Below are 13,801 nucleotides of genomic sequence, written 5' to 3'. Positions count from 1 at the left end.
CACTCTAAAGTGACCTAGATGCACTCTAAAGTGACCAAGCTTCCATGATTCCGGATTGTTTTCTATGTTCTCTTAGAAGTGCACACAATAAGAAGCTTCTTGTAGCCGTCTACACCGCCCACTTGCGGACTTTGATAAAACTCTGCAGACGGTCTCTGGACCTCGGTGCTGGCTCTACTGCGGGCTTCTTCGAAGCCTCACGGCGTTTCTGAGTAATGGCGGCCTCCAGCTCCCGCATTCCTTCCTCGTTCAGTGTTGCTGGCGGCGCAGCTGTCACCGGCACCTCCAGCCCAGACAGCATGTTGGTGACTGCTGACTTGACCTCTTTGATGTACTCTAGGTATTCGCGCTGCTCCTTCTTCTCATGTTCCCATTGATTGACATGAGATGTAAGGTGGAATCGGCCCGAAGAAGGCACCTCGAGCTCAGTGAAGGTCGACATGTTCATGATGTTCTCGTACAGCTTTAGAATGCTGGCAGCCTGACTTCGATCTGTGGACAGGCTGCGTGATGCTTCTGCGATCCAGGCAGAGAGGCGCCTGACAGTAGCCGTCTCTTCCTTCTGGATGCCCTTCATTTCTGCCCTTGCCGATTCGACTTTCAGTGTCAGCCTGCTGATGTCATCGGCAAGGTCGAATTCTTCCTGTTGCTTTCGTTGATCAAGAGCATAGCATTGCGCTCTTAGAGCATCGTGTTGATTTGTGAGAGCTGCGATTCGAATGTTTGCTTCCCCAATCGCTTTAAGAACCTGGCCAACCTCGTTTGCTTGCGAAAAGCTCTGGATCCGGTAGGAATGGTGGTTGCCTATTGAATGGAGCAACATTTCAGACTTCCAAGGTGATTCGTCCATCTCAGGCAGCTCAATGTTGACAGCTACCTTCAATGCCTCGTCGGCTGGCTTAAGACACTCTTCCAACATCGTATCCCACTCTGCCAAGCAACTACACTGGTCTGTGACCTTCTCTTGTTTGGTGGTTTCCACCAACAAGGTCAGCTCTCGTTCAAAGCTGCAGAAATCATTCATCACTTTCGCACATTTGGACTTCACGACGTCGGTGATTGACTGCAAAACCTTTCCACGCTCGTCCTGGAATTCACTGACGCGCCATCGTGTATCCAGAGATCTGACGAGGGTGTCGACATTAGAACTGGTGAGAGCGACTGCTTGTTGAAGGCGTTCCATTTCGGAATTGTTTTTTGCGGCCTCATCGGCACTTCAGTTTTCCAACTGAATGCAGCTGAAAACTCCTCATTTTCCGGATGACGCACAAATTCTACCAGCGCAAACAGGGACATGCAGCTCAGTACGTGACCCGACAGCAGGCTCTCAGACGGCTAGGCATGAGCTTGCCAGAGTTCCGACGTCTGTGTATTCTCAAGGGAATCCATCCTAGGGAACCAAAACGCACATCGAAAGGGCGGCAGCAAACCTACTACCACAAGAAGGATATCGCGTTTCTGGCGCGAGAACCCCTTATCCATACATTTGAGGAGATCAGAGTTCTGGATAAGAAGAAGCAGAAGCATATCAACCGAAAGGAGCCATCCTCGGCCATGGCGTTGGAGGAACGCAAGCCAATATACGCTCTACACCGGCTTGTAAAGGAGCGGTATCCCAGTCTCGCCTCAGCGCTGCAGGACCTTGACGACTGCTTGTCATTCGTAGCACTGTTTGCATCTTTGCAGGCCATGGATGATATGTACACTGAGTTGACGGCTGATATCGTCACCGACTGCCAACGTCTGATGAATGAGTGGAACTTCTTCATCGCTGCGCAGTCATGCGTGAGGAAAGTTTTTGCAACTATCAAGGGTACCTACTTCCAAGTCGAAGTTGACGGACAGACGATAACATGGCTGGTTCCCTTCGAATTTCCTCAGCACATTCCGGGTGATATCGATTTCAAAGTCCTAACGACTTTCTCTGAGTTCTACAGGAGCATGCTCCGACTTACAATGTTCAAGCTGTACACGGATGCTGGGTTAGCCTTTCCCCCTTCCTCTGAGTCTCTTGTAGCGTTGGAGAAGGGCGATAGACCACTGCGTAACGGAGATCAGAACGCCGATGAGGATCAGGATGACGAGGACCAGGAGATGAGAAATCTCGAAGCTGACATTGCTGAGAAGGTTAAGGAGGACAAAAAGCTTACGGAGCTCTTTAAGGGCTGCGTCTTTTTCCTGGGCCGTGAAGTTCCTCGGAAGGTGCTCTCTGTTGTACTTGTTGCCTGTGGCGCCGATGTCGTTGGCGTGCAAAGCTCTATGGCTTCCTCTTGCGAGGGGCAGTTGAACGCAGACAATCCCTCTATCACCCATCACGTTGTGGACAAGCCCCCACATTTGGTCCCTCAAATGACCGCCGGCATCGCTAGGGATTTCGTCCAGCCGCAGTGGATTTTGGATTCGGTGAACAACCGCCTTATGCTCCCGGTTCTCGATTATGTTCCGGGTGCACCTTGCCCGCCACATCTGTCTCCCTTCGTCGACGACGAGGTTATCGGGTATCTCAGTGACAGGCGCAAGATTCTGGACGAGCTTATTGAGGAGTACGACAAAAAGGAAAAGCTCACTAAGAAGCTAGAAGGTGTCAAGGACGACGAGGTATCGGAATCCGAAGACTTCAATCCGGAGGAGGAATCCGACGATGCTGGTATGGACGTAACAAAGCCAAAAGAAAAGGTCCAAGAAACTGACGAGGAAGGCAGTGATGTTAGCGATTCGGAAGATGAGAACGAGAATACCTCGAGGAAACGGCTTCGAGAGGGTGAAGTTGAGAAGCCTGAAGCTGAGAAGCCTGAAGCTGAGAATTCTGATGCTGAGAATTCTGATGCTGAGAAGTCTGATGCTGAGAAGTCTGATGCTGAGAAGTCTGACGCTGAAAAGTCTGAAGCTGACAAGATAAGTGCTCCCAAAAAGAAGCGCAAGATTACGGATACCGAGCGCGAACTTCGCCGAAGTCTGATGACATCTAAATCTCGGTGGCTCTATGATCGAGTCAAATCCCGATCCGACGCCAAGCAACAGAAGGCTGCCGCACTCGCAGAGCGCGCTGCACAGCTGAAGCGGAAGTAGTCCGAATTAATACGCCAGATGCTTCAATTCCTTTGTCGTCGTTGTCTAATCTTCGTTTCTGGTGCAACTGTTGCGTTTTCAGTGGCGTACTTCGAAAGGCAAGAGGACTTACCAGCGTGCCTCTTGCTCGCGCACTCCTGCGTTAGTGCATGTGCCGGTGAGATTCCAAGTGTATTAATCATCAGGATTCGTGAGTTCTCTGGCGTTGGATGGTGTTACGGTTGCCTTAGCTTTTGGGATTACTGCCACAAGCTTCAGTTGGTGGGACAAAAGCATAACATTCTTCGCTGCTCTCGGTTTTGTGCTGCTTTCTTTGGCCGCAGTCATCATTGGCCGCGTACATGAACGATTCACACAAAGACCGGGAGCCCGAGAGGAGCAGAATGACCTTGACCTGGCAGAACTAGACATCGAGAACTCCTTCGAGAGGTTGCAACAACTGGAGCATGGCCCCCCTCCCACAAACTATTTCCTCTCCGAAAAACCTCGACCCGAGCTCACTGCAGAGGAGCGTGACGCGGCAGCGGGACTGTTCCTGGAGGACTGTCCCGTTAGGAGGGTCACCGAAACCGTACTTCACCAAGGGAGTCCATTACAAATATATAACGAGGAGTATTTCAGTCACTAGACATGATGAAGGCGCAGCTACTCTTCTTTCTGCAAACGCCTGATCGCTTGGGAGTGCGTTAAGGCGAAAGCTAAACCAGCCACCATGATACCGATGCACATGTAGAAGTGAATGTGTTGCTTGTCGAATCCAAACCACACCTCATGAGGTCGAACGACGACCATCAACTCCAACCGGTGGTGGTTGGTGATAGATGATCCTACTGATGTGACAAGCCGGTAAACTCCATGACTGGAAGGAAGGCGGACTTGGATGGTATGAACTCCGTCCACACAGGTGCTGACGCCTGACAGGGTATGCTCCATGCGCCTCAACGTCCAATAGGTAGTCCGGATGCATGAGGGGACTCCGTCTAGCCAGGAAGAAAACTGCACGCGCAACTGAGATGATGGGTAGTAGGGCTCCGTGCTCGGCACGTCCCCATTCTTTGGCCAGTCCAGAATCCACGCCGTTTCAACGACGAACATTTCTCGCTTGACCCACGACAGGATGGCAGCGCTGAGTGCAGTGTCCATGACCGCCTTCGATGTGCGAACCGTACGACCGAGACCGTTGTCTGTGCCTTCAGCAACCACCGCTAATCCACACCTCACCAAACTGATTCGATTTCCGGCGAATGATCGAGTGGGCAGCTCTGTAGCCGTCAGAGGGGTGGCAATGGCGCCGAGGTCTGATTGCAGCCCTTCACACTGAACAGGGTCGCCTTCTTCTAAAACTAGCAAAGAACCTCTGTGGTCTACGTGATTGCGCATAGCTACTGACGTCTCAGAGGTTAATGCTCCATTGGCGTTCACGATCAGCAGGGGGTAGATTTCGATGTTACTGGGACTCGGGATGGAATCTACCAGTTGGCTCTTCAGTTGGAAGTCGTTAGGCCTTAGGCCTGGTTCTCGAGCGTTGAACAGGGCGGCATCTCCATATACAGCCGTGAACAGCAACGCGATGACCTTCATCATCAATTCCGATTATTGCCCATGGCTACACCCTGATACGAACATAGTTTGTTGCCGCCTGTAGCTGGTAGCCCCTGCACCAACTCATTAGAAGTAATTGACGCATTTCCAATGACTGATCAACGCTGGGCCGATTTATCTTCTGACGAGTCGGATGACATTCCGATATTCCAGAGGCCTAACCTACCTGAAGAACCCTGTTGTCAAACGCGCGACAGGCGAGGAAGGGACAGAGGCCGAGGAAGGAGTCGAGGCCGCGGCATGGGAGGTATGGGGGTCCGCAGAGATAGGTACGGGGACGAAGCAGCTTGGTTTTCGGAGCCCAGCGCAGCGAGCCTGCCATCTGTCGAGGCTACGATAGCTGCCAAGACACAACAGCGGAGGGACCAGACATTTCAGAGGTCCCCCCTGACCGCAAAGGCAGCCACTTTCAAGGACACTACAAGCAGGCCATTTGGTCGTTCCACTCAAAGGACTGCTCATGTCAGGGAAGCAATTGAGAAACCAGTCGGAAATCCTTTCGGCGACGCCAAGCCTGTCGATAGTTCAGGGCTGTATGCTCCCAAGCCTAAGGAGCCAATGAAGCCTAAAGAATCGGCAGAAACAAAACATGCTAAACACCGAGACGTAAAAGTCAAGCGAAAGGAATCATGTGGTGAGAAGATTGCAGACCTCCCTGAACGACCAAAGGAATCTGAGAGATGTAGGCCCGAAAAAGTTGACCGCCGACCAAAGGATGTCAGCCCGAAGGACCACCGATCAAGGGGTCACACCATGTTGCATAACCAGAGAGGTCGTGGAGCCAGACGAGGGGCGTGTCGTGACAACAAACACGACCTCAAGATTCAAGCGAAAATTGTCCAGGGAGCCTCGATTTCCAACCGCTTTTCTGGTTTGGGACTCGATGAGTCTTCCGAGCCCGATTAGCCATCGTTCTGCAATTCACACTGCTGTCAAAAAGAGTCAAAGCGACTCTCAGATGAAGGTCCCACGTTCCACCTAGACTTTCGAGGTGGCGGCTCAGGGGCGGCCACTGAATTCTCACGGTATCGGCGGGGTCTCAGTGGGATCGTGGGCTCTTCAGACACTGCTTGTAGTCTGGGCACACGGACGTCTGTAGTGGGCATGGGGTGGTCGGCGGCGATGGCGTTCTCGGCGGGGTCTGGTTCGGTAGTTTTCCGCTTTGGGCTCCTTTTTATCTTCTTGCGTTTTGGCGTCGTCGCAAGGAACGCCTCAGCTAGGACTACAGGGTCAACATCCACGGGTAACCTTGAACAATCTCCCACTCGCCAAATGCCGACTCTGAATGCGCGCACCGCAAGGGTCTCTGACAAGTGTAGAGCCTCGGTTTCTGCAGTGCTACCCTCCAGCGGTTTGAATAACTTGGCCACGACCTCGTCAAAGTCGTCAGCCGGCCGTGGAGCCTTCGCGACCGCTGGCCATCCGTGAGAGTCCAAATAGTGCGCCAGTCTGTCAGGTTTGGCATTCAGGTAGCAGGAGATCTCGAGGTCCTGGACAACCTCGTCTCTCTGTCTCCGAGTGTCGAGGAGGGTGTCAGCCCAGGTCAGGGCAGCCTCACTCTCACTTTGCAAAATCTCATTCCAGTAGTAGCGGTAGGATAGGAGGGAGAGTGTCAGACCCTCCCCCTGGCGAAGGCCTTTGAGTTCCTCAATTAGCTGTACTTTCCTTCTAACTAAGCCGTCCATGGGACTAATTTCTCTTTAAACATCCCACGTTAGTTATCGAGACCAATGGTGGCTTTTTGCAGAGCCCAATTTTCATCTTCGAGGTGGTACGAGTCGTCAGCAAGGGAAACACCTCTTAGGTGGGACGCATCAGAACCAGACAAGACTTATGAAATGGCAAAATCTCTATGGCCTCGAAGGAAGACGTCGTCAGGAAGCTAACTGGGTGGTTCGGTTTCATCTCTGCTGGGTTGCTGCAGGTCATATTGGCAATCATGCACTTGGCCTCTATGAGCGCCACTCTCCGCTGGCCTGAGGATGGCTTTCTCGACGATGTCAACGGTATTGGGTGGTTCAACAACGCTTGGCGACGACTCTTCACCTTTGTCCCCAGGTGAGAGATCTACTAACCCTTGACCCAGCCTCCTAATGGACAATTGGACTCCCATGCTATTTGGGTTATCTGGTGTGGCAGCACATATCAAACGGTTTAAGACTACCAGAAGTATTACGAATGACTATGGGAGCTACCTTTGCTTTCTGGTCATAGAAGCGCTGTGGGCTTCGATGGGCTACGTTGGCAATTTTGGGTTCATTGTCGGAATGTTCGAGCTGCTCACAGGTCTGTTCTGTGTGGTGGGTCTCCTAATGGATGCAGACGGCTCACCGTTCCTGGACATTGAACTCAAAGCCTCCACCGAAGATATCAATGTGCAGTTGTAATATCGACACCTAACTCCACACACAATCTTGTGCAGTTGTAATATCGACACCTAACTCTACACGGAATCAAAAGGCAACACGGACTTCGAAATCAGGCGACAGCCTCCACAGCTTTACAGATGTCCTTGTACCCCTCTTCAGGCAACCTTGACATGTAGAGGATCACTGGAAGCCAGTCTGGATGTGCATACCCTCTGCGATTTACATTTTTTTGCCAGCAGAGTTCCGAGTTCCATTCCATACACACGAGGCAGCGGATTCAACCGATCTCCCAGGAGAACGTCCACGCTGGCAAATGCGTCGCCTGCGGAGTACTCACACTGCACCACAGATGCAATTCCACTTTCTCGGAGCAGGAACACCTGCAGGCAGTCAGTGAACACAGTCAGGTGAAGCTGGTAATCACTACCACCTATATTGAAGAGATGTTCTGCAGCAGCCATTAAATTTGGACAAATTTTTATTCGGCGTCGTTTCCACCATCTTCAGTATGGACTTTTGAAATTGAGGAGACCGATACCTTGTCATCGGAATCGTCTCCACTCCTCTCTGCAGCATGGTCATCTGGAATTGAGGCGTCCGATATCTCGTCATTGGAATCTTCAATTGGCCAGTCACGTCGAGTTACGGGTACGTTTGCCGCTGTGATCGATGCCAGACGCAGAGGAAGGGTTCGAACGAACTCTCGATTCAAGCGAATTTTTTTGTCGAGTCGCAGACGGAACTTCTCCTCAGAGAACGACCCCGGCGATGACGAAGTTGGAGTTCGCTCAACGCCCCCAGGACGCGGGCTCCATAGCAGAGATACGCCTGTGACTGCCGTCACCAGTGATCTCGGAACCTCCAAAGCTTCTGCCAACGCACTTGAAATTGACCTCTTCCTTTCGGGGGTGGACGTAGGCGTCCTGATTCCCTCCCTCCTCTTCCAGGCCGCTGCTTCTCTCTGCTGCATCATGTACTCCAACCAGCCTTCCTCGTCTTCGGATGGGATATCAGCCAGTTCTTGCCAAATGTCGTCTTCGGAGTGGAAGTGGGGAGGCACGGACTCACTCCTTCTGGGTGGGACGTGGAACCGAACTTTGCGTTCGTCTTGTGATTCTTTACGGCGAATTCGGTGCGGAGACCCTCTACGTTTTCGCGCATCCAATGCAATTTGCACCTCGCCCTCCAGTCGCTGCCTTCGTATTGAGCGAAATCGGGTCCCTGTGACGTCACGGAACTCGCTTGCATGTCTACTGCGGTAACCTAGTCTGTGGGGGCCAACGTACACCTCTTCTACGTAGGGAGCGAGACTGTCGAACTTGCCGATGAGGGAAGCGGTGTCTGAGGATAGCGTAGGGGAGGGCCTGCGATGCATGGGAGAGCCAGAATCGCTTTTCTCCTCTTCTCGCCCGTACCAGGAATTCCATGGCAAATTCCAGGGGTACACAAATTTTTCTGTCGAGTTGATGAAGGGGCTTGGGAGCTCATCCCGTGGCCTTCGAAACTGCATTCGAAGAGCCCGGTGTCGTAGGCCTCGACGGACGTCGGACTCCTCCTCGTTCTCCCTCGACCGCTCCTCCATTGTGAAACGGGACTTGGTGCCCATGGGTCTGTCAGCAGACACCACCGGTCTCTGTCTGGGGACTCCAAAAATACGTTGAATGCCTCCAACCACACTATGCGGTAACCACCGGGCTACTCTTCTCGTGGCCTGCTGCTTGTCCTTGTCTATGGAGGCGGCCTTATTTACCATACGGGTTACTTTTGGCGCGTAACGGCGGCACTTTTCTGGGTGAGATACCACTCATACCTCACCGACAAATTCACCGTCATCATCAGAGAGCGACTTGAATTCCTGCTGCCCCCTGAAGGTCCACCCTTCTGCGCCACCATAAACGTAGGCTCTCTTGATATCGTATGGCCTAAACTGTGACTCATCAGGCGTTGCAAACTGCCGATCGTCTCCAACGATATGCAACGGGAACAGTTCAGGGGCTACGGTCCTCATTGTGTGGTAGTGGTAGATCCTTGGAAAAGACAATACGCGACCAGCTACTCGCCTGATGTAGTGGTGGTTATAAGCATACCAGAAAGGGAAGAAGATGAGGAAGGTCCGCATTAGGGTACCCAACCTAGTGAATGGGTCTAGGTGATCCTGGATGGTCCTAACTGAAACCACTCACGTAATTTGTGTAGTAACCGGCACCTACTGTCGCTAGGGATTCAACGACATCAAGCCAAAAGAAGGCGATCACCCCGTTCGACGTCCCAAAGACGCCGAGAACCACAAACATTTTTATGGCCTCTGAGAGGAAATCCGCAAGAGCATCCAGGTGGATCAGGGCCCCCCTTAACCCGGGCATGTTACCTGACAACGCTATTAACGCCAGCCCTTTGATGGTCTGCGCAAAAACCATGCACACTGCGACTGTTGCGGGACCGAACGCTGCGTCTACTAAGCAGACGAAGCTCATGCATCTAAAAAGCACTTTCAGGGCAGGCCCTAGACAGGCTGATTTAAGGCGGTAGCCACTCTCACCGTCCATAAGATACCACAGCTTCTGATCTCCCACATTACCGAAGATCAAGAGGAAGGAGTCTGCTTTGTCGAAGAGATAGGAGATATCCACGAACCGCTAGTTGAAGCATACGCTGGACCTCACCATTACAAAGAAGTACGCCCAGAGGCTCCAGGCAAAAGGGGTGGTGAGTGCCTCTATCGGTGGCTTCCGCCAGTGCACCGGAGCCACGGAGTTCGGCATCGTCACCGCTGCGAAGTGCGAACCATACTTGCGGTAGTTCATCTTGAAGCATGAGATTGTGACGTAACTTGTGGGTTGCTTTAGTTCGCCAAGCAAGAACAAAATGCAGGCTGCGAGTAGTGGAAGCGCCATTAGAATCTCCACTACTCGCCTCTTCGCGGAGAAAAAAGCTTTTGGCATCAGCGGCAACGAAGTAATACCCGTCAACACGTAGTAGTACCAGAGGGCGAAAAGTCTGCTCAATTCCTGGACGACCCCTACAGCAGCCAAATACACAGCCACGTCGTCGACTGTGTAAAAGAGCGTTGACGCTCACGGGCAATGAGAACCGGGTCAATGACGAAAGTCATCATCCGCTGCATAAGACTTCTCTCTGTGCCTCACCGACAACGAATACTTCCAGATGGCCATCCTAATAATACTGCCAACCAGGAAGTGGTGCTTGAGAAACAGGGAGTCAAACGCCACCAGTAACAGCAAAATCAGAAAGAGGAAAGGTTCATCAAAACTGACGGCGAATCTGGCCCCCAACACAGTGCCCGCTCCCAGTACGTACAAGCAGTACTTCCTGACGGGGTCATCAAACACGTTCATCGGCTCCGGCAACACCACTCCCAGATTCACCACAACCGATTCAAACACGCCTGGCCGCCAGCAATATGCGCTGGTCAAGAGGCCAGCGAGCATCCACATCGCCGCCTTCACTGCGATGCGCACCCGCCGCGGCCCAAGGCGCGAGAAGGACACGTTGCCGGCGGCGAGGCGCTGCACATCCACAAAGGCTGGGTGGTCGGCATGAATCATGCTGCTGTAATTAGTTTTTGCATGATCGAAGGTGAAGTTTTCGTGGATAATTATTTTTTTCTTAAATGGAACGGCGAGTGATAGTGCTACCATCGAATGCCGATCCTGCCACTAGAAACATTCCATTGAGGGGGAAAATCTTGGCTACCGCAGCACTTACGGCCGTTTGGACGTTTCTGACGCTTGTCGCTATAATCATCGAAGGTGGAATCCTCAGTTTCGATGAGAATCCAATGCTAGGAGTTTCCGCAACAACGCTAATCTCCATAGGCGGGCTGAGTCGAAGAATTGTGGTGGCCGGTGAATGGTATCGTCTGTTCTGGAGTCACATGCTGCATGCTGGACTGCTACATTGGCTGTTCAACTGCGTTGCTTGGTTTCCCGTTGGCCTCATTCTAGAACCTGACTGGGGCTCATTCAGGTTGCTCTGGGTTTACGGCGCTTCAGCCTTGACGGGCAATTTGCTCTCTGCCACCCTAGATGCTCACAACGTTTCTGTTGGAGCATCTGGCGGCATACTAGGTTGCTTCTCAGGGCTTGCAGTGTACATTCTCGAATTTCGTCGAACCATTCCATTCCATAAGATTTGGACTGGAAGCGTTTTCTTCATGATCCTCCTCACCATTGCAACGGGATTCATGCCTTACGTTGATAATTACGCGCATCTTGGAGGATCAGCTGGAGGCTTACTCGCCTCCTTAAGCACGCTGAGCACCTGGGGTGTGAAGCAATGGCGGACCAACCCGCTACCTGACGTCACCAAGGTTCAAGTCTTCGACGTAAATTCGAGAGCCTGCAGACTGAGTCTACGGAAGAGCCACAGCCCCTACGATGTTGACATCTTCGAGAAGGGGTACGGCATATGGCTGGTTCGAGTCGTAAGCTTTCTGTTGCTCACCTGGGGCTGGGGGGTCATGGCGTACTACTTGGGCTACTGTGATGCCTGCTACACGCCTCCTGGTCAACTCTACGAAATCATCACGTCTCAGTTATCTGGTACGTCGAGCTCTGATGAGTTCCTTAGTCGATAGCTGACATGAAGGATCACCAGCTTCAAGAACTTCGAGTTCATACGAGAATCTGTCGTTTTAATCTGGTTTTCTAGAATGTCATTGTCGCTTTTCACAACTAGGCAGTGCCTGCAGCTCTCAAGGCCAGGACTTGTAGCCCTCTCGAGAAGGTTCAAATCGTCGTCGCCTTTCGCCACCGCCATCGGGATAGATTTAGGCACGACAAACTCCTGCGTGGCAGTCTACGATAATGGTCATGCCCGAATCTTGGAGAACGCCGAGGGTGGTAGGACGACGCCATCGTATGTCGGGATCTCGGATGATAAACGGTTAGTTGGAGCTGGAGCCAAAAAGGAGTTCCTCCGAAATCCACTTGGAACTTTTTTTGCTACCAAGAGACTGATTGGAAGGCGGTTCCTTGAGGTCCAGAAGGATCTCAAGGATCTTCCATTTAAGGTCGTGGAGGCGCCATCTGGTGACGCTTGGCTGGAACATCAAGGTCGTACATACTCTCCGAGCCAAATCGGCGCTATGGTTCTCTCTAAGATGAAGGAATCAGCTGAAGCTGCATTGGGTCACAAGGTATCCGACGCTGTCATCACAGTGCCAGCCTACTTCAACGACGCACAGAGGCAGGCAACTCGAGATGCTGGTCGAATCGCTGGTCTGAACGTTCTCCGAATCATTAACGAGCCAACGGCTGCAGCGTTAGCGTATGGAATTGATAAACGGCAAGGTCAAAAGATTGCCGTGTTCGACCTGGGAGGCGGCACATTCGATATCAGCATTCTGGAGTTTAAGGATGGTGTATTCGAGGTGAAGGCTACCAACGGAAACACGCATCTCGGAGGAGAAGATCTGGACATGGCTTTGTTCAATTACATCTGCGATGAGTTTACAAAGAAAGAGGCGGTGGACATTCGAGAGAACCCCTCAGGCATCCAAAGAGTGAAGGAAGCTGCTGAGGAGGCCAAACGGGAGTTATCGTTAAAGGAGACTACTACTGTATCCTTGCCCTTCATTGGACAGTCCCCCTCAGGTCCCGTGCATTTGGAGGTCGATGTGTCAAGACGAACCTTAGAGGACTTGGCCAAGCCCATAATAGACAAAACTATACCCGCCTGCAAATCTGCCATCAAAGACTCTGGGGTCGACGTCAACTCCATTGAACAGGTGTTGCTTGTAGGAGGAATGACCCGTATGCCTTTGGTTGCAAAGACTGTCAAGCAAATCTTCGGCCGGAACCCCAGTAGGGCTGTAAATCCCGATGAGGCGGTCGCATTAGGAGCAGCTATTCAAGCGGGGGTTCTCAAGGGCAACGTGAAAGACGTGCTGCTGCTGGACGTCACTCCATTGTCCCTGGGTATCGAAACGCTTGGAGGAATCTTCACCAAGCTCATCAACCGGAATACTACAATCCCCGCCAAGAAAAGCAGGACATTCACCACCTCCGCTGATGGGCAGACGAGGGTCGGCGTCAGGGTCTTTCAGGGGGAGCGAGCTCTTGTGAAGGACAACAAGAGTCTTGGGGATTTCGATCTTGTCGGCATCCCAGCCGCTCCTCGAGGAGTTCCTCAGATCGAGGTCACCTTCGAAATGGACGCTAACGGCATTCTTGACGTAGCGGCCGTAGACAAGGAGACTCAAAAGAAGCAGCAGATTACCGTTCAGTCCTCTGGAGGTCTTTCGGAGGCGGAGATTGAGGAGATGGTGCAGGAGGCCATCGACATGAAGGAGGCAGACCAGGCAGCCAGAGAGAAGGCTCTCGAGGCGGTGAACGCTGCTGAGAAGTGAAGTGAATAGATTGTATGCTTTTCCGTACAGTGAATGAAAACTGACAACGAAGTAGTTGATTTGTCTCTGTGTCTGTGTTCTGAGTGAAATACTGCAATTGTATCCGAGGATGCCTCGATATGACTACGACAGCTATGACAGCTACGACAGCTACGACACATACAAACGTCGGCCCAGACGATACACAGATGATAGCCGAGACAAACGGAGACGTCGCCGACCACCACCACGAAGGAGAGATCCGCAGGAGTACCAACTGAGTCTGAGGGCACCTTCAGCTCCAGCAATTATTTCAGCGAACCCAGTGCAGTTCGCAGAGCATGGCGTCGGATTCTTGTCAGCGGTGCAGTCGAGGTCCATGTTGACCTGCAACTCCGAGTTTCGAAACGTC

The 13,801-nt window shown here is 52.1% G+C and overlaps 9 protein-coding genes across 14 annotated transcripts; 5 read left to right on the top strand and 4 right to left on the bottom strand.

Moving 5' to 3' along the window:
- Positions 1-109: 109 nt before the first annotated feature.
- Positions 110-1,183, bottom strand: KVP17_000661 (uncharacterized protein; the record flags this gene model as incomplete). The annotated part of the gene is made up of 1 exon (XM_068515373.1): positions 110-1,183. The coding sequence occupies one exon, from the start codon at positions 1,181-1,183 to the stop codon at positions 110-112; it is 1,074 nt and encodes a 357-aa protein (XP_068376752.1).
- A 77-nt stretch (positions 1,184-1,260) lies between these two features.
- Positions 1,261-3,069, top strand: KVP17_000628 (uncharacterized protein; the record flags this gene model as incomplete). The annotated part of the gene is made up of 1 exon (XM_068515314.1): positions 1,261-3,069. One exon carries the CDS (start codon positions 1,261-1,263, stop codon positions 3,067-3,069), a length of 1,809 nt encoding a protein of 602 aa, XP_068376699.1.
- A 645-nt stretch (positions 3,070-3,714) lies between these two features.
- Positions 3,715-4,653, bottom strand: KVP17_000653 (uncharacterized protein; the record flags this gene model as incomplete). Of its 2 annotated transcripts, none has more annotated exons than XM_068515361.1 (1): positions 3,715-4,653. In XM_068515361.1, one exon carries the CDS (start codon positions 4,651-4,653, stop codon positions 3,715-3,717), a length of 939 nt encoding a protein of 312 aa, XP_068376741.1. The 2 variants fall into 2 exon arrangements, with proteins under 2 accessions (XP_068376741.1, XP_068376742.1); XM_068515362.1 differs by having other exon boundaries at positions 3,715-4,650.
- A 258-nt stretch (positions 4,654-4,911) lies between these two features.
- Positions 4,912-5,577, top strand: KVP17_000645 (uncharacterized protein; the record flags this gene model as incomplete). The annotated part of the gene is made up of 1 exon (XM_068515350.1): positions 4,912-5,577. One exon carries the CDS (start codon positions 4,912-4,914, stop codon positions 5,575-5,577), a length of 666 nt encoding a protein of 221 aa, XP_068376731.1.
- A 26-nt stretch (positions 5,578-5,603) lies between these two features.
- Positions 5,604-6,356, bottom strand: KVP17_000632 (uncharacterized protein; the record flags this gene model as incomplete). Its single annotated transcript, XM_068515323.1, has 1 exon — positions 5,604-6,356. The coding sequence occupies one exon, from the start codon at positions 6,354-6,356 to the stop codon at positions 5,604-5,606; it is 753 nt and encodes a 250-aa protein (XP_068376706.1).
- A 167-nt stretch (positions 6,357-6,523) lies between these two features.
- On the top strand, positions 6,524-7,058 carry KVP17_000629 (uncharacterized protein; the record flags this gene model as incomplete). The annotated part of the gene is made up of 2 exons (XM_068515317.1): positions 6,524-6,729; positions 6,758-7,058. The coding sequence occupies 2 exons, from the start codon at positions 6,524-6,526 to the stop codon at positions 7,056-7,058; spliced, it is 507 nt and encodes a 168-aa protein (XP_068376700.1).
- A 460-nt stretch (positions 7,059-7,518) lies between these two features.
- Positions 7,519-10,606, bottom strand: KVP17_000627 (uncharacterized protein; the record flags this gene model as incomplete). 5 transcript variants are annotated; one of them, XM_068515311.1, is made up of 7 exons in its annotated part: positions 7,519-8,828; positions 8,856-9,195; positions 9,224-9,552; positions 9,580-9,676; positions 9,704-10,092; positions 10,119-10,158; positions 10,187-10,606. In XM_068515311.1, the coding sequence occupies 7 exons, from the start codon at positions 10,604-10,606 to the stop codon at positions 7,519-7,521; spliced, it is 2,925 nt and encodes a 974-aa protein (XP_068376696.1). The 5 variants fall into 5 exon arrangements, with proteins under 5 accessions (XP_068376696.1, XP_068376695.1, XP_068376694.1 ...); XM_068515310.1 differs by lacking the exons at positions 9,224-9,552; positions 9,580-9,676; positions 9,704-10,092; positions 10,119-10,158; positions 10,187-10,606 and having other exon boundaries at positions 8,856-9,048; XM_068515309.1 differs by lacking the exons at positions 7,519-8,828; positions 8,856-9,195; positions 9,704-10,092; positions 10,119-10,158; positions 10,187-10,606 and having other exon boundaries at positions 9,206-9,586.
- A 65-nt stretch (positions 10,607-10,671) lies between these two features.
- KVP17_000647 (uncharacterized protein) lies at positions 10,672-11,637 on the top strand (the record flags this gene model as incomplete). Its single annotated transcript, XM_068515352.1, has 1 exon — positions 10,672-11,637. One exon carries the CDS (start codon positions 10,672-10,674, stop codon positions 11,635-11,637), a length of 966 nt encoding a protein of 321 aa, XP_068376733.1.
- A 75-nt stretch (positions 11,638-11,712) lies between these two features.
- KVP17_000649 (uncharacterized protein) lies at positions 11,713-13,410 on the top strand (the record flags this gene model as incomplete). The annotated part of the gene is made up of 1 exon (XM_068515356.1): positions 11,713-13,410. The coding sequence occupies one exon, from the start codon at positions 11,713-11,715 to the stop codon at positions 13,408-13,410; it is 1,698 nt and encodes a 565-aa protein (XP_068376736.1).
- Positions 13,411-13,801: the final 391 nt, after the last annotated feature.

This window comes from the organism of the source record quoted next (genome assembly GCF_019968985.1).
Source record: "MAG: Porospora cf. gigantea B chromosome Unknown PgB_NODE_22_length_68024_cov_120.959, whole genome shotgun sequence".
NCBI classification, from domain to species: domain Eukaryota; phylum Apicomplexa; class Conoidasida; order Eugregarinorida; family Porosporidae; genus Porospora; species Porospora cf. gigantea B.
This window is presented reverse-complemented; position numbering and strand designations above follow the sequence as displayed.